Raw genomic sequence first — 20,862 nt, forward strand, 5'->3', positions numbered from 1 at the left:
CTGGTGGTTGGATGGAGATATGGCGCCATACGTCTCGCACTCGCTGCACTGGGACAAATCCGCGTTTCTGCAACAACACAACCCGGTTGAACTGACTGGTAGGCACTTTGGATGATCTGTATGTGCGAATGATTGCGATGCGGGAGAAAGGGGGTGGTCTACCACCTAGGACTCAGTACCCCCTTCATTCTTCCATGTTACATTGACGAGCAGTGTCGTATATATGTGTCGTCCGTTGCCTTGCTCATTCTTTGACTGTAAAACTTGCTGCACCGACTAAAGCAACTTCGCTTCACGGAGCATCTGGGGTGTTGATTGATGACGGTAGCGTTCTCGTGCAGAAGCCATTTCCTCAAAGTATGTAAACTAGTTTCCAGCTTCGTCTGACATTGCAAATAACTGGAAAAGATCCTCCATGGCCGATAAAGATGCAAAGACCGGCCATTCCTCTGGCGAATATAGCGCCGTGGTAGACGACGCAGCCTTTGCCGTAGCCGGCACGATGAGTAGTCTCGCTGCTGTGGTGTCGTCCGGGAACAGCGCGCAGAGGGAGAGAGCAGAACGAAAAACGCGACGCGCACTCGACCACGTCATCACATCAGGCATAAGCGCCAAGGAGGACAGGAAGGATAGAACAGCAAGACGACAGGAAGAGGCGGCGAAAAATTAAGAACATGTGTTGGTTGGTAGTGTCATGTCATCCACCAAACAATTGCCAAAGTTCGTTGCCATACCTTTCGTATTCTTCCAGCTTGGCCTTGACAGCTTGGTCGGCATTCTCACACCAGAACTGCGAAAAACTTTGTTCCACTTCCTGCGACAGACGAGCCTGGAATTTTGGGCAAAGATGGTCAGCGACAAGCCAAAATGCGGCATCGACAGAGGTCAGAGAATGCCAAAACCAGACTGCCTGTGAATCCCAGGTTTCGTGCATCGTCTTCGACAGGCAACTTCCGTCTTCCTCCTCGTCAACAATACGCATAAATTGCCGGCGAACGACATCAAACTCGGCCAGACGTTCGCCGTGCAGTTGAGAGATGGAGCAGCCAGTCAGCCAGTACGGCACCGACACCATCTCCCGTGGCAGCGAGCACATCTCTCCAAGGTCAAAGATGCACGTGACGTTCCAGTTCTCGTCGACTAGGATGTTGCCAGGGTGTACGTCTGTGAGCTGGACGCAAAAGGGGCCATTCCGACTCTCTTTGTGCACGAAATGACCCGTCATTGTCCGCAGCAAGGCCCTGATGGCCATCTGACTGCGGCAGTCGTCGTCCTCGTCAGTTGCGCTAGGATTGCTCAACAGTCGATTGTCGTGGAGACGAATCATGTCGGCGACGAATGCCTCCACGCACGTCAACGTTTCGGTCGTCTCAATCGTCCTTGGCGTCCCTTCACTCTCGAGTATCATGGTCGAGCATGTGAGAGGTCGATTCGAAAGCGAAATGGTGCCGTCATCGTTGAAGCGAAAGGAGCCAATCTTGGGCTGTGGCATGCGAGACAAGGCAATCGTGATCCGTGCCAGGCTTCGAACAAGCGTCCCTAGGCGTGCTGGATCGTGCCGATGCTGTTGCCAAGTGTCGGAGAGCTTTTGACCGACATCCGAGCCTGCGTGCTCCATGAGAATGTACGACGCCGGCAGGCCATGTTTCAAAGGGTTCGGCACGAGGCAGGTCGGTGCAGGGTACCGGACAATTCGATGGAAGAACCGACGGACTCGTTGCCAAAGTCGCGCGAAGAAACCGAGGCGTGATCCATGCGTAAACTAAACCCCTAGCCGTCAGCACCACGAGGCGTACCGGCATGTTGGTCGTGCATACATCAAGGTTGCCGGATAGCCCAAATCCGTAGAGATGAGGGGTGCGAATGTCGGGGCAGTGCTCCTGCATCCACATGTACGCTCCTATCTCGCTGCGAACGTTTTCATCAACCGTGCCCGGATAGTACGGTTCTGCATGCATGTGAGGTAGGGGGCATCGTAGCAGGAGCCTCCGATGGAGGCTGCCAGTCACGCGGATGGGAATGCAGACGTTGAATCCGCCCGTGATCCATTCCTCTTGGACCTCGCACGTATCCCGATGGCTTAGCCGGAGGTGATGCTTCGCAACTGCCACCATGTCATTCTCATGCCGACGCAAAGCTTGGCAGAAACGATGCGTTTCCGAGGCAAGCTCGACACGTTTGACGACGTTGAAGTCCTTTCTCGTTGCCGACTCGAACGTGATGGGATGGCGGTTTGGAAGGTTCAGCGCCGCCGGCGTCTCACCGGTTGACATCATTGCTTAAGAGAACGTATGGTCGATTGGCAACCCAGCTTCTCAAGCTTTCAGCATCGTAGGCGAGCAATACACGGGTGCCAGACCTCGTCGTCGTATCTCGTTGGCAGGTTGGCGGGGGTGACACGTTGGGCGGCGCCGAAGCTCTTGAATGCATAAGCCTCCCATGATATCGGTTAATCACCGGAAATATGGTACAGTAGCCATCTTGGATGGAATGACGAATGTAGTACGAAAAGGGGAGGTCGAGAAGATGGCATGTTGGGAGCGTTTTCGTGCCGTTTATTTCAGTTTTTAATTCTGAAAGCATTACGGAGTTGGTGCGGAGTAGATGCGTTGATGGAATGAACTAAACTGACCACCTGAGTTTTAGCCCAGCGGCGGCGACAGCACGTCACAGGTCACAGGAGGTCTGCCAATAATAATAATAGCGCCCCCCCCCTGCCCCCAAGTCAAACTCGCGGCTCGATCTTAGTGGCGGCTGCTGCCGCAACGATTCACTGTATTAATTCCTTGGTCCTCCGTAGGTGACCCCAAATCAGGAACTTCAGCTGCAGCAGCAGTTTCACTCGACCCCCATCGTCTTCATTTGGCCCTGTCATCCCGCATTCATTTCTCACCATCGTCATCTCCATTTCCCCCGCCACCTCCGTCAATGTCATAGAAGCCTTGGCTCGTATCCGATATCACCAGTCTCTATCGTGCTGCTCGTGCCCCTGCATTTGGCTGGGGAGATGACGCCATGGGCCACGAGATGGAGAATGAGTTTCGAAGAATCATCAGCTCCCTCGATAAAAATCACAGACTTGGATTGTCTCCTACTGATCCCTCCCTCTCTCCGAGAAGTTCGATAGAGCAGCTGCACGAGGGTACGGAGAAGGACCGCCTTCGTACCATCTACCAAGGACTGCAATTTCTTCACTCCTCTCAGCCACCCCGATTTTGGCAATGTCTTGAACGCTTTCGTGTCGAAGCTCTCAAGATTCATGAGCAATTCAATCTTCACCAGTCGGAAGGTTCCCGAAGCTCGAATGCATACGTCGCGGAAAGAAAAGAGCTTCAGCGTTGTCTGTTCAACATCCTATTCGCGGAGCCTTCCACGGCCAGCAGCTCAAACAAGGCAAAGAGATCATCGGATGACTTCGGAAAGAGCAATTTCAAGCGGCCCAGGAATCGTTCCACGGATGAGCCCCCGAAAAGTAACAAAAACAAAATTCTCCTAGTTGATTCTATCCCCGTACGATCTCGGGAGAGCAGCCCGTGCGTCGGCGTCTTCGCTCAGGAAGGCAGAAAAACTTCCATCATGTCATACTTTTCAAAGTCTTCCGCAAAAGTATCCTCATCAAGCTCAGCATCGTCGTCTTTTCCGTCAAGGACGTCGAACGGCATCGGCAAATCGCCGAGCGAGCAGACAAGCTTCACAACCGTGACAACAGATGATCTCTTTCCGCTATGCAGCCAAGAGTACCGTGCTCTGAGTGAAAGCTTCTCGGCTTTTGATTCTAGTTCATGTCGGAATACAGATGCAACGTACGCCAACATGAAACTGACGTCTCCGACAAAGGAGCCCGAGGTAAGCTGGACACTGCAGGATCGGCTCAAGAATATCTGGCGTACGTACCACTCGCCTTGCTACCTCTCCACGATTGTGCTGACTTGAGACAGCGAACCTGCCCAACGAGAGTTTCAACGAGGCCCCTCTGGCCATTTCTTGGGAGGTCACCCGCATCTCCCAACATTGCGGAGTCAACTTGGCAGGCTGCGATCTTGTCTACAATCCGAATTGGCGCGACCAAACGACGATGCGAGAGGGGCTTGCCACATGCGGCCCATTCTTAGGCAAGGTGCTGCCTCAAATTGTCGACACTCAACTCTGGATGGCAGCCCTTGGAACGTTCGAGTTACATCCGCAAATTGTCACAATCTCCGCCAAGTTGGAGTACAACGCGTCTCATGACGGACCGCTATTTATAACTCGCCTCCATCCCCTGAAACTTGAATTCGGCCATCGATTGAGCCGTCGGTTCGGGGCCGATAGATTCCTTGAGATCCTCGTTCCATCCCTGGCCACAAAGGAGCGACCAGCTTCCGCCAAGCATGGTTCAAACATTGACATCATCAACTGGCTCGCAACAACCAGCCACTTTATGCTGGGACGAAACTGGCGTCTGTACTACATGACCAAGAAAAAAAAGACCGTTCAGTTGGCATCAAAATCCAAGACTGTCTACCTTGACCGCCTGCACTTTTTCGCTGTCGATGGCATCACCTTCAGACCGTCAAACACCTCCGGAGGCCCACCACCACCCGAAGAAGCCTTCTCACCCAATCGTCGTACAAAGATGAAACTTGGCGCCTTGCTCGATTGGACGATTCACATATCAAATAATCTTTCGCAGCCCGTTCCCAAGTTGTTCTCTCGTATTGCTCTAAGTGAGTGACTTTCACGTTTGGAAGTGGCCACGTTGGTTTTCGAGCTGACAGCATAGGCTTAACAAGGACCACACCGACGGTTGAGTTACAGAAGCATGAAATCATACATGAAAGCAAAGACATAATCGTCGACAGCATCGTCATGAATGACGGCATCGGTCGCATGTCGAAGAGTCTGGCGAAGAGAATTGCAGATCATCTAAAGCTCGAGAATACGCCTGCGGCCTACCAGGCTCGGATTGGAAGTGCCAAGGGCATGTGGATCATTAATACGGACGATGATGGCTTCAGTGATGATTTCTGGATCAGTACATACCCATCGCAACGAAAATGGGATTGCGACTTCGATGATCCTCTTCATCGGACCTTTGAAGTGAAGGACTGGCCACGTCGTCCGAGGCCAGCAGCATTGAATCAACAGTTCATTCCTGTGCTCGAGGAACGTGCATCTGACCCTGCAGCGATGCGGCAGGCCATTGCTGAGCACTTGAGAAGCAGCTTGCTTGCAGACATGGATGCCTTCAAGGAGGCTTTAGTTCACCCCGAGAACTTGCGCCACTGGCTAGATCAGTCTCGACAGTCTCGACAGGACCACATCTCCCACGGCCATGTCCCGTACTCGGGTGGACTTCCTACCTCGCCCGAGTATGCACTCATATGTCTCCTGGATGCTGGCTTCGACTTGCAAAAGAACAAATATATGCAGGATCGCTGTCAGGACATTGCAGACAGGATTTCCAAGAGATTATCAGATAAGACGCACATCAAGATTCCCCAATCGACCAACTTATTCATGGTTCCCGATTTTTGTTCCGTCTTGGAAGAGGGTGAAGTTCACGTGGCCTTTTCCACCATGTATCAAACAGACGGCTTCAGCGACACTTTGCTGGAGGGCATGGACATTCTCGTCGGTAGGTCTCCTGCCCACTTCGAAAGTGATATTCAAAAAGCGAGGGCAGTATCGCACCCGAAACTCCGCCAATTGAAGGACGTCATTGTCTTCCCGATGAAGGGCAAGTCTTGCCTCGCCGACATGCTGTCCGGTGGGGATTATGACGGGGACAGGGCTTGGATTTGTTGGGATCGAAAGATTGTCGACAACTTTTGCAACGCCCCGGTACCCAATTGCGACGACCTCTTCCAGCAAGGATATCTGACAAAGCTGGATCTGCCTGTGCAGGATTTCTGCGATGAGAAGTGGGACATCGACATGGTGTGCGATAAGTTCGTCTCCAACGGCGTTCAATTCAACATGCAACCATTTCTGCTCGGCATATGCACCAATTGCAAGGAGAAGCTAAGCTACTACGAAAATACCGTCAGCGGCCCGAAAATCGTCGCGTACAGCAACCTGCTTAAACATCTCGTGGATCAGTCCAAGCAGGGCATCTGGTTTTCCTTCAACGACTTGAGCCGGTTTCAGAATGAGGTCGTGGGGTCGAAGAAATACTTGGACGAGCCAGAATACATGTCAGACAGGCCATCTGGTCATGTCTGGGGTCCCATCAATGGCCAGGTGAGGCAGAAGCATATTTTGGACTATTTGAAGTTTGACGTTGCGAAACCAGCCATTGATGATGCCCGAGAGAGCTTCAGCAAGGCGTTCCAGGGCACAGCTGGACAATATTACGATGAAGACTTGACCAAATGCGTGAACCATTACGAGAAAAAGCGAGCAACTTCAGAGACCTGGAATATCGTCTTCAAACACCTTCAGTCTAAGATTGAAGCAGTTGCTTCTGAGTGGCAGGACAAGATGGGCCAGGGGCCAGGGGACTTTGCCATCAGGGTGAGCCGCACGAAGCAGATACACCAGAGGTGGATGCAAATTGGTCCACCCGAAGGGCTTCCTTCCAATGACGCCGTCAGTGACCTCATGGAGAGTTGGAGCCGCGACCCTGGGTCAGCTACGTGGTCGCTCCTCAAGGCATCATTGACTTTTAAACTCTATCACAAGAGGAAGCCGAAATTCACTTGGCAAATAGCAGGGCGTCAGCTCTGCAAAATAAAGGACAGGATGACTTGCGACAATGGCGAGACGGCGTCAGTCGTTATTGGAGCACGGATGTTTGCAGCCCTTCGATCGGATCGGCGGTTTAACGCGACCTTGGGAGTTCCCCGCGGAATGCCGAGAGACAACGAAAGCATGCTCGCCATGGATGAGGTTAGGAGATATGATGAAGTTGGTACGCAGTTGATTTATGATGAACCCAGTTTGTAATGTTTGTGTTGGATATGAAGTGTTTGGAATACTCCCTGTATTAGTTCCACAAGAACCTGATACGTGTACCAGTGATATTTTAGTAAGAATACAACATACTTGATGTCTTCAACAAACTTGATGTCTTCAACAAACTTGATGTCTTCAACAAACTTGATGTCTTGCCAACAGTAGTACATACGGTTCTACTTCAATTCTAGCAGTTGAAACAGTATCCAGCTATCGCGATGCTACTCGTCCTACGTACTCGGAGTCTGACGAGTCAGACCTATTTCTAATGATACTCTCCCTTATATGCGCTTCAGCAAAAGCTCTTTATACGTGAAGTTATTAGACAGTACCGGTTCGTGCTTTGGCACTTGATGAACCTAGTTTTCTGCGTTATCCGTACGACTTGCTGGCCGTAATCCGGAAACGTCGAGCTACGTTTTACATAACAGAGACTGAATAGTACTGTCAGATTGATGCATAACATAGGCTGCAATACATGAGATCTTCTAGAACATTTATTTAAGGGCTAAAGGTGCTAGATATACTTGCTTGACGAGCGGTAATGCAGCCCATGCAACGTCGTACATTAGCTAACCCCCATTCCGGGTCCAATGTTCAATGCTATAGCACTGTACTATTTGCTGTAATATGTGACAAACGTGCTAGCAGTCCGTTCTTGTGTTCCCTCTTATTCTTTCGTATCGTTATAGTATTTCTGCAATCGATGTGCCTTTCCCACCGATCGTGGACATTTACATGATATTCATGGTGGCTGCCGTCGGCAGTTTATTCCTGTACTCGAGCAACGCATGTCGGTTCCTGCAGCAATACGATAGGCCATGGCTGAGCACCTGAGAGGCAGCATAGTTGCGGATATAGAGGGAATCCAGGCAGCTGTACAACCGTCGCGCCGGCGCGGTAGGCGAGATGAAGCATCTCGCGCGGTCGAAATTCACTTGGGCAATAGCAGGGCGTCAACTCTGCACACTAAAGAGCAGGATGACCTGCGACAATGGCAATACAGCGTCAGCGGCTATACATCACGGATGCTCGCATCGCTTCGACCGGATCGGCAGTTTATCATGACCGGGGGAGTCTGTGTAACATTTTTCATCAAGTTTCAAACAGACGGTGTCTGCGACAGTTTGCTGCAGTATATAAGTGAGAGGGTTTAGTCAATGATTCTATGGAGCAAAACACTATTAGACAACAATCTCATATTGTCGTCATGTCAAACGCCATTTTCAATCCAGCACGAAACCAACACCTTGGGGGTTTGAGCACGGCAGGGGTAATTGCTTTGGCCCTTCCATTAGCCATCGCTTTGGCCGTTGCTATCTTGGCCGATGTTCCTTTGGCCATCATTCCCTTAGCCTTCGTTCCCCTGGCAATAGCAGTAGGCATCGGGAGCAGCCTGGGGTCTTGGATCAGCGTGAGGCCAGTGAGCAGGCACACACTGCCCTTTGAATTCTTATTCCAATTCGCGGTATTTCCTTGAGCGTTCCATCACGTGTTTCCATGCTGTGTGCAGTTCGTTACTGTCCTCCTGCCCGCAGGACTTTGCGCCACTCGCAGCAGCTTCATCGATCGTCTTCAGACTTTCAATCAACCACCATTTCCCAGGCATATTCTGTCTTGTTTTCAACTATTATTCGTCGTTCCCTGGGCCGTACGATTCAGGAAACCACGATGGAGCACCGTGTTTCTTGAGCCATGCTATACTGGAATCATAGTAGGGATTGGTATCCTCTCTATTACTTGCAGCCAAATGATCCTTTGCATACTCCTCTGACCACCGCTTTTCGGACTGAACAGCAGGTGCAGCAAGTCCGAGTCCGGCTAGAGCGGCAACGAAAATAGTAATAGAGGCGCGCATTTTGTAAATAGCAGTTGAAGTTATGGTAATGATTGGTGGTAGAACGAGGCGTTTGATCGGCTGAGAAATGGTAAAGCTTGGTTTGTGTTTTGCTGCTCTTGTCGTCGTGCTCGAACGACTATATATACACATACATGCACGACTACGGGGAAGCATTACCTTGGCAACTTACCGTCACGTTTATAATTGAAACACACTCCTTCTGGTGCCGCATTTAAAGTGTCCGCGCGATATGCTGAGGGACTACGCCTACGTTGAACGTATATCTGAAACGCGAAACACTTGGTGGTTCGCAACTATTTGCTTCACCATGACGCCAGGTCCCACCCACACCTACTTGGCTGCATCTAGTCCAGTTATTCAAAGTGCTTTTGTATCTCCGACACATCCAACTAGGTGTGGGATAGGTGCTGTATCGAGGAAGATTGTATGTATACGTACATTCAAGTATGCTGAGAATGGCTATGGCTTGACTAATGATGAAGCCGGTCCAGAACCTTCGTGTCTGGATGATATGTTTGGAAACCCTCTTTATCAGTTCAACAAGAACGTGTCATGTTTGATGAGCATTCTGTAGAAAGAATACAGTACATGAAATTTTTTAATCGGCAGTAGCATATCGGGTTGCATTTCAACTATAGCAATCAAAATCATAGCCAGTTACCGCGATTTACTGTTCGTCCTACGTTTCGGGAGTCCCCGGAGTCCCTGGAGTCAGACCTACCTGCAACGATGCTCTCGTTTACGTGAGACGCTGCAAAAGCTCTTTATCCGCCCGAAGGTATCGAGCGGCTACGGTGGGTGCTTCGGCTGGCTCTTGACAGGGTTCACTGCGTCGTTCGCACGACTCGCCGACCGTCATGCGGAACAACTCGAGCCAAGTGTTTCTTGATCGAGTGGTAAACGATACAGGCAAGATAGATGCACCATGTCGGATCTTTTCGCCATTCTTTCTTCAAAGGCCAGAATGCTAGATTTACTATTTCACTCGTCGTGACCCGGCAAATGCACCATCTCGCATCTGCTGAGTGGTGTTTTGATGGGAGCATTGAATGTTGCATAGCCATATCATTTGCCGCAATACTGTACAACACAAACGTCCCAGCAGTCCGTCATCGGGTTCCTCTTGTTCCTTCGTCTCCGTGATATTACTGCAATCGATTCACCTTTCCCCAGCGATCGTGGACATAAACATAACATTCATGGTGGCCGCCATCATGACGTCGGGTCCACATGAAAAAACAAACTCATCGGTATGGCGCCAAAGCCAAGGACCTCGTCTTGGTGGTGGCGACGGGGAGGTCTATTTCTCATCAGATCGGTTCCTCGCGCGGCTCTATGAGCACCTCGTTCACGGCTACATGCTCCGGCTGCAGGACGGCAAACATAATCGCCTTCGCCACGTCCTCGGCGTCGAGGACCTTGGCGCCTGTCGGCTCGCCATACTTCTTCAGCGCCTCTCGGTCCGTCGACATGCCCAGCAGGCCCGTGTCGACGTTTCCGGGCTGGATGGACGTCACGCGCAGACCGGAGTTGGCCGTCTCGAGACGGAGCGACTGCAGAGTCGCCTCGACGAAGAACTTGCTAGCCGAGTAGACGCCGAGGCCGGGAAAGACCTTGCGGCCGGCGTCGGACGAGATGGCGACGACGTGGCCTTTGCCGCGCTGCAGGAAGCCCGGAACGGTGCTGGACAGGCAGTGCAGCAGGCCCTTGCAGTTGACGTCGACGGTCCGCTCCCACTCGTCCGCCTGGACATTCCCCATCATGGTGAAGTACATGACGCCTGCGCAGACGACGAGGATGTCGATGGGGCCGAGCTTCTCCGTCGTCGTCTGCATCAGGGACTGCACCTGACGCGCGCTCGTCACGTCCGTCGGGTGCGTCAGGATCTTGCCGCTGCAGCCGGCGAGGCCATCCTTGACATTTTCGAGCAGGTCCTTGCGCCGGGCGGCGAGGGCGACGTGGGCGCCCTCGGCGGCCAGCTTGGCGGCGACGGCGGCACCCATGCCCGACGACGCGCCCGTGACGACGGCGACCTTGCCGGCGAGACGCCCCCTCTTGGCGCGGACGCCGTTGCCGTTCACGTGCAGGCGGCGCGGAGGATGGGAGAGCCAGCCTCGGGCGTAGAAGTGGCGAGCGTACGTCTCCCAGAGGTGCGTGTCGATCTTCGGTCGCTTCAGGCCGTAGAGGTCGAGCGCGGGCTGCGTCGCGTCGTCCTTCAACACCGTCACGCACCGCAGCGTCTCCACCGTCGGCATGCCGCCGCGCAGGATGTCGACGGTGAAGGGATCGTCGCCGGCCCGCGTTCCGCGCTTCTCGCCCCAGAGCGTCACCCACTCGTCAAAGGGGAGCTTCTCGGTCGGGTAGCCCAGGGCCTCGAGGCTCGCAAACACCTCGTTGGCCGAGACGGGGTTGGGGTCGCCGAGGTGGTAGAGCCGCTGCTTCGTGCAGGGGTGGTTGGCGAGCGTGACGATGGCGTTGCTGACAAAGTCGACGGGCGTCATCTCGGCGAGCCAGCCGTCGACTTCGGGAGCGACGCCGAGGTGCAGGGACTCGACGAACAGGGCGTTGAGGAGATCGTACGTGTTGGTCGACCCGGTGACGCTGTGGCCGCTGATGGTGCCCGGACGGTACACCTTGACTGGGATGCCGCGTCGGCCGGCTTCGTAGACGAGCATCTCGGCCACCCACTTCGTCTGGCCGTAGCCGTCGAGGAGCTTCGTGGGGACGGCGTCGATGTCGAGCATCGTCTCCTCGTTCCAGCCCTCGACCGAGGGCGGCAGCACGCCGTTGGTCGACACGTGGTGGACCGTGGCGCCGGCGCGGGAGGCGAGCCGAAGCATCTCGCGCGTGCCGCCGACGTTGGCATTTCTCAGCGCCGCGTAGGGATACACAAGGTTCACCGTGGCGGCGGCGTGGACGATGACCTCGACGCGGGACGCAAGCTCGTCGAAGGCTTCGGGGGACAGCCCGAGACGGTTGCGCGCCAGGTTGCCGGGCACAATCTCCATGCGCTCGAGCATCGTGTCGTCCCAGATGCCGAGGTCGATCAGGTTCTTGCGGATGCGGGCGATGCCGGCCGGCCGGTAGTTCTCTGACGGCTCGGTGAAGCGGACGAGACACAGGACGTGGGCCGAGGTGCTGTCGAGAATGGCCTTGAGCAGGAAGGCACCCAGATAGCCGGTCGTGCCGGTGAGCAGGACGGTGTCGGCATCGCTCAGCCGACGCAGCGGCGTGCCGTCGGACTGGATCTCCTCGGGCAGCACGCAGTCGGCACGCAGCACTGCCGGCAGGTCGGCCTGCACCGCCGCCGTGTGGCCGTCCCGCGCGCCCTTGACGGCCTCGAGGTGGCCCTCCAAGGTGGGCGTGCCGGCCAGCGGGCCGAGGGGGACGGGGAAACCAAAGGCCCGCGTGAGCCGACCGGCGAGGTCGGCGAGGATCAGAGAGTGGCCGCCGAGGTCGAAGAAGCTGTGGTTCGGCGAGATGGCGCTCGTGGGAATGTTGAGCGAAGCGGCCCACATCTTGACGATGGTGTCCATCTGCACCTTGGTGTCGCGTTCCTTCTTCTTGGCCTTGACGACGGGCGTGCTGGGCGACGGCGGCGGCGGCAACGCCTTGAGGTCCGTCTTGCCCGAGACGCCGTGGGTGGGCAGCTCCCGCAGCTCAACCCAGAGGGCGGGGATCATGTAATGGGCGAGGTGGTCGGTGAGGGCGCGGCGGGCGACGGGGCTGTAGCCGGACTCGTCGACGACGAGCACGGTGCGGCCCCTGGGCTCGCCCTTGTCGGGCACGACGTAGGCCACGAGCTGCTTCTCGAGGCCCTCTCCGCGGGCGACGACGGCGCAACCCCGCACGGCCAGGTGCTTGACGATGGACGTCTCGACGGCGCCCGGCTGGACGGTGTAGCCCCTGGTCTTGATCATGCCGCCGACGCGACCGGTGATCTCGAGCAGGCCCGAGGGCAGCAGGCGGGCCATGTCGCCCGTGCGATACATCCGACGGTTCCCGCTCGGATCGAAGGGGTCGGGCTGGAAGGCCTTGGCCGTCGTCTCGGGAAGGTTGAGGTACCCCCGCGCCAGCAGCTGGCCTCCGACGTAGAGCTCGCCGGCGGTCCCGACCGAGACCCTGTTACCGGCCTCGTCGAGGATGTAGATGTGCTCCGGGTCGAGGGGCGGGCCGACGGGGCAGACGCGGGACTCGTCGTCGAAGAAGCTCCTGAGGTCGCCGGCGGCCACCTCGTGCGTCTCGCTGGCGCTGTAGACGTTGAGCAGGCGCGTGCCGGGAAGGGCGGCGAAGGCGCGACGGCAGAGGTCGGTGGTGACGACCTCGCCGTTGAGCCAGAGGGACTTGAGATGCGGCAGCTTCGCGCCGAGATTGCCATGGCGAGAGAGAACGGTGGCGAGGAGGGTCGGGGTCATGAGGGTGTCGGTGATGTTGCGGGCCGACAGGAACTCGACGAGGGCGACGGGGTCGTAGCTCGCGGCGTCGGGCACGGCGACGGTGGTGGCTCCGCGGAGCAGGGGCCGCAGCATCTCCCAGACGAAGAAGACGTTGCAGGCGACGCGGTCGCCGGGACGCAGGTCCTGCAGGCCGAAGCGCAGGTCGTACGAGAGAATGGACGCCTTGTGGGGGTTCGCGATCCCCTTGGGCTGACCGGTGGTGCCGGACGAGTAGGAGACGAAGGCGAGCCGGTCGACGTCTTCCTCGTCCGGCAGAGGCTCCATCATCTCGGCCGAGAGAAGGGGTGTCGGCGTGTTCCCGTCGCTCGGGCCGGGCAGATCGACGATGATGACGGGGACGTGGGCCTTGATGGTGGCGGCGTGGGCCTTGTGGGTGACGATGACCTTTGGGTTCGCATCGTCGACGACGTCCCTCAGCAGGCCGGCCGGGTAGGCGAGCTCGAGGACGAGATAGGCACCACCGGCTCGCAGGGCGGCGAGGGAGGCGATGACGTTGTCGGCGCCGCGACCCATGAGGACGCCGACGAGGTCCTCGCGGCCGACGCCATGCTGCCGCAGGCGATCGGCGAGCGCCCACGTCTCCCGATCGAGCTCGGCGTAGGTGAGCGTGCGGCACTCATCCTCGAGGGCGACGGCGTCGGGCGTGGCCTGAGCCTGCCGCACAAACTGGGCGGCGAGGTCCTTTGTGACGTCAATGACCGCCATGATGCCGATTCACCAGAGGTGGGGTCGGGCGCAGGATTCGAAGACGGGGATCCAGGGCAAGGCCTCTCCTCTGCCTGTCGAGACGAGACGGCCGTTGGACGGGTTTTCTAGACGCCGCCCCAACAATATGGTCGGAGCAACGAGAGTTGGCCTTGGACTGTCGTTTGAACACGAGCAGCGGAGCTTGTACAGTACTCGAAGCCCGGCGTGGAGTGGTCGTATCCGCAGTCGACCCTGCGGTTTCGTTCATCAACGGATGAGCTGGGTAGGAGGATCAAAAGGGCAGGCAGCCGTGAGCGAGGAGGGACGAGGGAGACGAGAATTGAAGGCTCGAGGCGCGTGGGGACGAGGAGGTTGCTGGCGGGGAGCCGCCACGTTGGGTGGTGATTGCTCGATTCTCGTGGGACAAAGGCTCCGGTTGGTCGCCAAAGCCCAAGGCTGCCAGTCTCGTACGTTTTACGCGTTGCCATTGGCCTCGTATCCGTCGTCCGCCAACACGAACTCGCCGAGGCTGTACTTGATTAATTACAGTACTGCACTCGGTAGCCTGGACTTGTTGACGAGGTATCTACAGCACCACGACGCCTATGGAGTGTACCTACCGCCTCCCCTACGATGGTGTACAGGGTACTCTTGCCACTAAGAGCGCCTCATTCGCTCGGGGCGGACAGCTGACAGCGTGCCTGGGCCTAATGGAAGCTAAAAGCTGGCCTATTAGCGAGCACGAACAGCGAGCATAGGCGATTGCAGCTGGCCTATTAGCGAGCACCAACAGCGAGTATAGGCCATTGCCCCAGCGAACGGCCAACGAGACGAACGCCAGCCCCCAACAGAAACAGCACCCCGGCCCCTGTGACATGTGACAGAGACAAGTACATGTACAGTAGCTGCACCAACAGTACTACAACTACTAGGTACAGTACTACGTCCTACAGTACTACAGTACAACTACAGTACGACAACAGTACTACAACTACAGTACTACAACTACAGTACTACAACTGCAGTACCACAACTACAGTACTACAAATACAGTACTACAGAAATACTGCAGTGCTACAACTACTAACAGTACTACACTACAGTACCTACAACTACAGCACTACAACTACAGTACTACAACTACCTAGTACAGTACTACAACTACAGTGCTACAACTACAGTGCTACAACTACAGTGCTACAGCTACAAATGCCTACCCACTAGACCAAATCACTACGTAGTACCTACAACCACGTACCTACTCGCGAGCAGTTGTACTTGCTTGTGCTTTAAGTGTACGGGGTAATACGGAGGACTTGTCTCTAGGTTCTAAAGTACTTGGAGAATTGCTGAACATTGCCATCATGCATCAATTGGCACGTGGGCGAAACATTAATGCCTGGCCAAATGGGTAGCCCGTCAGAGAATGGAGACAGCATCAAGTGTGTACTAGGTACTCTGTACTGCGCACGCCGTACTGTATTTCGGGTCACTACTAGGTACTACCGTTGTAACAAAAGTACCTGCGGAAGACGAACTGTAGCAGGCATCACAGGAGGGAGTACCTATGTTCTCAAACACTGCACTTACAACTCGTTGTACTTTTCGGCTGCCGCCTCGTTGCAGCAGCCCGTACTTATAAGTATCAGTGTGCGTGCCCTGCACTGTTACGCCTGTACGCACTATAGGGACACTGCACAGTCTGCACGTCACAGGTGCATCCTCACCTCCACCATCCATTCGACGTGACATGTCACGCGATGACCTGCCTAAAGCGTCCACACATTCAACATTCCGCGGCGACCTCGACGTGGTATCGTGCCGCCATCTCATCAACTGCCGGCGCAAGGCTGCCGTCTCTGCATGGTGTGGTGCCGAGGGAGGGGTCACGTTGCGTCGCGTCGACGTGGCCGCACACGACTGACGGCGTGGGTGGACAACGTCACCAAAACATGGCCACGACCAGCAGGCAGGAGAAGCAAAGTTAAACGACGTAGATGGACTGTCTCAATATTTCTTCCACACATCAGGCCAAGGCACGTCCCATGCTCACGTCGGCATCCGCCAGGGCCACCAGCTTCGTCCGGTAGAACAGCTTGTGGCCGATGAAGAGAAAGACGAAGAGGAAGAGGCTGATGTAGGCGGCAAAGAAGTTGGACGTGTCCCAGTCCATGAAGACGGTGAAGCCGCTCGTCATCAAGATCAAGACGTTGAAGAAGAGGCCGAACCAGGAGAGGTAGGGCTGGAAGGGTGCCCGGTACGGCAGCGACGCCCTCGGGATGGCCTTGTGGCGCAGCACCGACATGAAGCGCAGGTGGCAGACGTTGATGAGCGACCAGGTGATGAAGCCGGCGACGGCCGTGATGTTGAGCAGCCAGTTGAAGACGGTCTCGCCGTCCTTGGAGACGTTGAGAAAGGCCAGCAGGCCGAAGGAGGCGCAGGCGGCCACGGACCAGTAGGGCGTGCCGTGGCGGTTCGTCTTGGTCAGCATGGCCGGCGCGTGGCCCTCCTCGGCGAGGGCGAGCAGGATGCGGCTGCTCGAGTAGACGTCCGAGTTGGCCGCCGTCAGGACGGCGCTGAGGAGCACGGCGTTGATGATGTGGGGCAGCACCTGGACGCCGGCCAGGGTGCAGACGATGACAAAGGGCGAGGCCGAGGCGTTGGTCGACTTGTTGAGGAGCTCCTGGTTGTCGAAGGGAATGTTGAGGCCGAGGACGAAGATGGTGGCGATGAAGAGGCTGAAGATGCCCCAAAAGGTCCAGCGGATGGCCGAGGGGATCGTCTTCTCGGGGTCGGCGGCATCGCCGGCGGCGACGCCGACGAGCTCCGAGCCCTGGTAGCTGAAGCCGGCGGTGATGAGGACGGCCCAGAAGCCGACGAACCTGCCGAGGGCGCCGGTGACGAGGCGCTCGGGCGCGGCGCCGTCGACGGCCTCGGCGAAGGGGCCCTCGGCGAAGGAGCCGGGGAAGGTCCAGTACTTGAAGCCGATGTAGCCCTGCCGGCCGGCGCCGGCGTTGATGGCGATGGAGAAGACGATGAAGCCGACGATGGTGACGATCTTGATGGTCGACAGCCACATTTCGATCTCACCGAACCAGCGGATCGGCAGGAAGTTGATTCCCGTGATGACGGCCCAGAAGATGCCAATGGGCAGCGCTGGCGGCCGGTTAGCACGGCCCGTCGGCCACGGCAGGCGGGGGGGGGGGGACGTGCCGATGTTTAGCGTCTCGTTCCAGTACTGGAGGATGAGGCCGGCGGCCACCAGCTCGAGGCCGTAGGCTGCCGCCGCGGTCAGTGTCCGGTCACGTCGTCGGTCCAAAGGGACGTTGGGGGGAGGGGGGGGAGGGGGAGAGTCGGCTCACTGATGGTCCAGCTGAACCAGTAGATCCAGCCCATGGTGAAGCCGACGGTCGGGTCGACGAAGCGGGTGGCGTAGACGGTAAAGGCGCCGGCGACGGGCATGTAGGCGGCCATTTCGGCGAGGGCGACCATGACGGAGTAGACGACGAGGCCGACGAAGATGAAGGCGATGAGCAGCGAGGCAGGGCCGGCCTTGGCCAGCGCGCTGCCGGTGCCGAGGAAGAGGCCCGTCCCGATGGTGCCTCCGATGGCGATGAACTGGAGGTGGCGGGACTTTAAGGCTCGGTTGAGCCCCGAGTCGGCCGCCTCGACATCCTGGCCGGCCTTTTCGCCCGAGACCTTGTCGTCGCTCACCCGGGGCGTCTTTTCGTCGGCCATGGCGGTGGCTGCACAGATGCGTCCTGCGCTCGCTCGGGTCCTGGGATCGGAGAGGGAGAAGGGTCGCCGGGGACGGTGTCTGCCTGGCGAGGAGAGGGGGGGAGAGGAGAGGAGAGCTCGCTACGCTTCTCGACAAGCGAGGGCATAAAAGTGGCAGCCATCACGAGGGCGTTGTGGGGGCTCTCGTCGTATATACAGGACAGCAAGTACGGCAGCGGCGATGGACAGCAGCACCGCACAAGTGCAGGTGCACAAGCAAGTACTAGGTAGGCAAGCAAGTACTTACAGTACTTACTGCAGAGCAAGTACCGTGCCGAGTGTAGCAAGCAAGTACAAGTACACGCGCTCCGCACGTAGAGTACGGGACCGGCGGTGCTCATGCAACGACATAGCAGCAAGAGTGAGTGACAATACGTTAGCACCGGGAATCGGTGCGAGTACTGCTCTTGTACACCTACATGCACGGGTCGGCGGTCATGCGGCGTGCCCTATTCCCTGTCATCTCACGATGCCGTCCGCACAACTGCGAATTGTCGCCCCATCCGCCCCTCCCTCCCCGGCGGTAGCAAATTTCTCGGCATGAAACCTAGCTCCACGTCCTCGTGCTGACGGACGCCCTCCCGAGCCGTCGCCGAGTCGTGCTCGCCTTGGAGTGGCAGTGGAGCAGTTGGCCGCAGGCTACCGAAAATTGAACCGCTCGTGGTGGTGGCCGGCTGTCATGTCTTGATTCATTTCTTCCCGTAGAGCTGTGGCAGACGTTGGCTTGGCGAGTGCGGCGCGCATTAGTAATGGTTTGCACTCGGCTCCCGACATGGCATTACTTGCAATCACTTGCACAGGCACGTCTACTTACAAGTAAGTACATGTGCAAATATGTGCCTGTGCAGTGCAGGACTTTGCTCGGAAGAACTCTACCAACCGTGCCAAGTGCTTTGCTTGTCCAGGTACAGGTACATGTACGGAAGAACCTGCACAGTACTGTATAATGTGCATGTATGTACTGTACAGTAAGTAATTCCGTACTTGCACTATTCCACCTTGACAATGCCGTTAGCGTGCAGACGCATGGCATGGCCAATGATTTGCGACGCTCGACCTGCAACGGGCCCAAGAAGGAAAATTTCAAGGGCCGCAGGTGCGCACGTACCTATACCTACCATGTACCGTAGGAACCTGCCGGTACGGAGGACACCGACCTGTTCGGTACAGCGTGCACAGATACGCATGTACCGGTAGGTAGTTTCCAGGCGGCGCAAGTATCCGTACTCGCACGGAACGAGCAATCGAAGGATGCACTCCGTACTCCGTACTTCTAAGTAGAAACTTGCTTGCCCGCAGCGAACTGGGTTCCAGAACAATGCGGTCGCTTCCTGCGCGTGCTCCTTCCGGACAGGTGTCGTGGAGGAGAGGAGATACGAGCTCGGATCTCGGATCTTGGCTTCCAAATGAGAACCTTTTCCGCATCACTGCGAGCTGGCCGTGTTGCTCGGCAAGACGACAAGTAATATGTTGCACTGCACATTGGGACCAACCGGTACCTAGTTGTTGGTACATGCCACCCACCGGGCCCCACAGCATCCCGACTCCCGAGTCATACGCTTCGCAGGGGCCGGCGATAAGGTGCCGCGCCTTGGGCACAGCAAGTGCTGTACTTACTTAAGTACAGTGCAGTAAATACAAGCACAGTACAGTACAACTCCAACCTGAAATGGCGAGGGCTGAACGGCTGCATCTCCCGTACAAGTCCTGTAGCTGTACTCCGTAGTTGCAAGTAAGTATTGCTCGGATGCTTGGCACTTGCAGCACATGCACGGATGCTGCGAATGCTACATGGAAGGTCCTGCCCCGAAAAGTGCATACAACAAGCATTGAAGCAAGTGTGCGTGGGCATGAGTTGTCGTCAAGAGCATGTACTGTACATGCACTGTAAGCATTGGGCTAATGACGGCGTCGAGTCGAGTGAAACCGGCTCGCCCCCGATCAAGCACCGCACCCAATTACGTCCATAGTCCGTACTTGCATACAAGTACAAGCCTTCTCCATACGGGACCACGAGTTTGCCCCGTGCTTGCAGTATTGTTCGTACAATTGCGGAGAACATGTACTTGCTTGCTTGCAAGTACAGTACTGTACTGTACTTGAGTAGGTGTACTGTAGAATCAAAATGACTGGACTTGCTCGGTAGGTACTCAAGCACACTAGCACACTAGGTACATACCTAGTACAGAGTACAAGCACTTGCAGCACGCCCAAGTACAGTGAGGAGCTACAAACTTGTACAGAGTACTGCACTGTACTGTACTGTACTGTACTGTACTGTACTTGTATGTAATTACTGTTGTTGTATTAATTACCTGTAATTTCTCCGTTCTTGGGCTCGTATCGCCGGCCGTCGTGGGCATGTACGGGGTACTGTACAACTATTTGGCCGCACCAGTAGTAGGAGTACTTGCGCATGTACTTGCAAGTGCGCGCAGTACTTGAGAGGACGCACACAACTTGCTTACTAGGTATGCTCGGTGCATGCGCTCCGTACAAGAACTTGCAGCAATACAAGTACAGGTGCTGCAGTGCGGAGTGCCTGCTGCACACGTCCCCCGAGTGTGTGCAGGAATGAGCGCCGGGGCAAGTCTCCAGACGATCCGTCACGCGTTTCCCCACGATTAGTGGGGGTTCGTCCGCCTGTCAATCCCTGGTGAAGGCTCGGCTGGGCCGCGGGTCCCGGGAGCAACAGCAGTTGCAAGTATTAATACTTGCCGTAATACTGCTCGAACTTGTACATACACAAGTAATTAATAATGCACGCACCATTTGCGGCGTACGCCGTACCGTATCAAGTACAAGAAATTAGCCCACGACCACCAGATTATACCACGGCGCTCGTCGCTCGATCCGGCAAGCCATGCTTTGGTGGACGTCTGCCCCAGTACAGTAATAATACATCTTGGAAGGAGTGGATGCAGTATTCGTACGACTTGCAGCAAGTGCATGCGCAGTGCGTGCTACGGTGTGCCCTGCTTGCATTCCCATGCATCGAATACTGCACTTATAGCACACCGTGCAGAGCACAGTGGGTGTTGAGCAAGTGGGCGCATCCTGTGCCAGTGCGATTAATAGACGCACTGTACCTGTGCTCCGTACTCTGTACCAACTTCGGAGCACTGGCAGAGTATTACGGCGTAG

At 56.1% G+C, this 20,862-nt stretch overlaps 5 protein-coding genes across 5 annotated transcripts; 1 reads left to right on the plus strand and 4 right to left on the minus strand.

The window, feature by feature from the left end:
• Positions 1–366: 366 nt before the first annotated feature.
• Positions 367–2,276, minus strand: DCS_03473 (Aminoglycoside phosphotransferase; the record flags this gene model as incomplete). Its single annotated transcript, XM_040800792.1, has 3 exons — positions 367–580; positions 735–1,762; positions 1,818–2,276. 3 exons carry the CDS (start codon positions 2,274–2,276, stop codon positions 367–369), a joined length of 1,701 nt encoding a protein of 566 aa, XP_040655825.1.
• A 739-nt stretch (positions 2,277–3,015) lies between these two features.
• Positions 3,016–6,927, plus strand: DCS_03474 (uncharacterized protein; the record flags this gene model as incomplete). The annotated part of the gene is made up of 3 exons (XM_040800793.1): positions 3,016–3,886; positions 3,939–4,706; positions 4,763–6,927. 3 exons carry the CDS (start codon positions 3,016–3,018, stop codon positions 6,925–6,927), a joined length of 3,804 nt encoding a protein of 1,267 aa, XP_040655826.1.
• A 1,639-nt stretch (positions 6,928–8,566) lies between these two features.
• DCS_03475 (uncharacterized protein) lies at positions 8,567–8,794 on the minus strand (the record flags this gene model as incomplete). The annotated part of the gene is made up of 2 exons (XM_040800794.1): positions 8,567–8,634; positions 8,677–8,794. The coding sequence occupies 2 exons, from the start codon at positions 8,792–8,794 to the stop codon at positions 8,567–8,569; spliced, it is 186 nt and encodes a 61-aa protein (XP_040655827.1).
• Positions 8,795–10,107: 1,313 nt separating this feature from the next.
• Positions 10,108–13,959, minus strand: DCS_03476 (nonribosomal peptide synthetase 10; the record flags this gene model as incomplete). Its single annotated transcript, XM_040800795.1, has 1 exon — positions 10,108–13,959. One exon carries the CDS (start codon positions 13,957–13,959, stop codon positions 10,108–10,110), a length of 3,852 nt encoding a protein of 1,283 aa, XP_040655828.1.
• Positions 13,960–15,967: 2,008 nt separating this feature from the next.
• Positions 15,968–17,679, minus strand: DCS_03477 (arginine permease; the record flags this gene model as incomplete). The annotated part of the gene is made up of 2 exons (XM_040800796.1): positions 15,968–17,220; positions 17,304–17,679. The coding sequence occupies 2 exons, from the start codon at positions 17,677–17,679 to the stop codon at positions 15,968–15,970; spliced, it is 1,629 nt and encodes a 542-aa protein (XP_040655829.1).
• Between the last annotated feature and the right edge of the window lie 3,183 nt (positions 17,680–20,862).

The sequence above is a fragment of the Drechmeria coniospora genome, chromosome 02 (assembly GCF_001625195.1).
Source record: "Drechmeria coniospora strain ARSEF 6962 chromosome 02, whole genome shotgun sequence".
Lineage (NCBI taxonomy): Eukaryota > Fungi > Ascomycota > Sordariomycetes > Hypocreales > Ophiocordycipitaceae > Drechmeria > Drechmeria coniospora.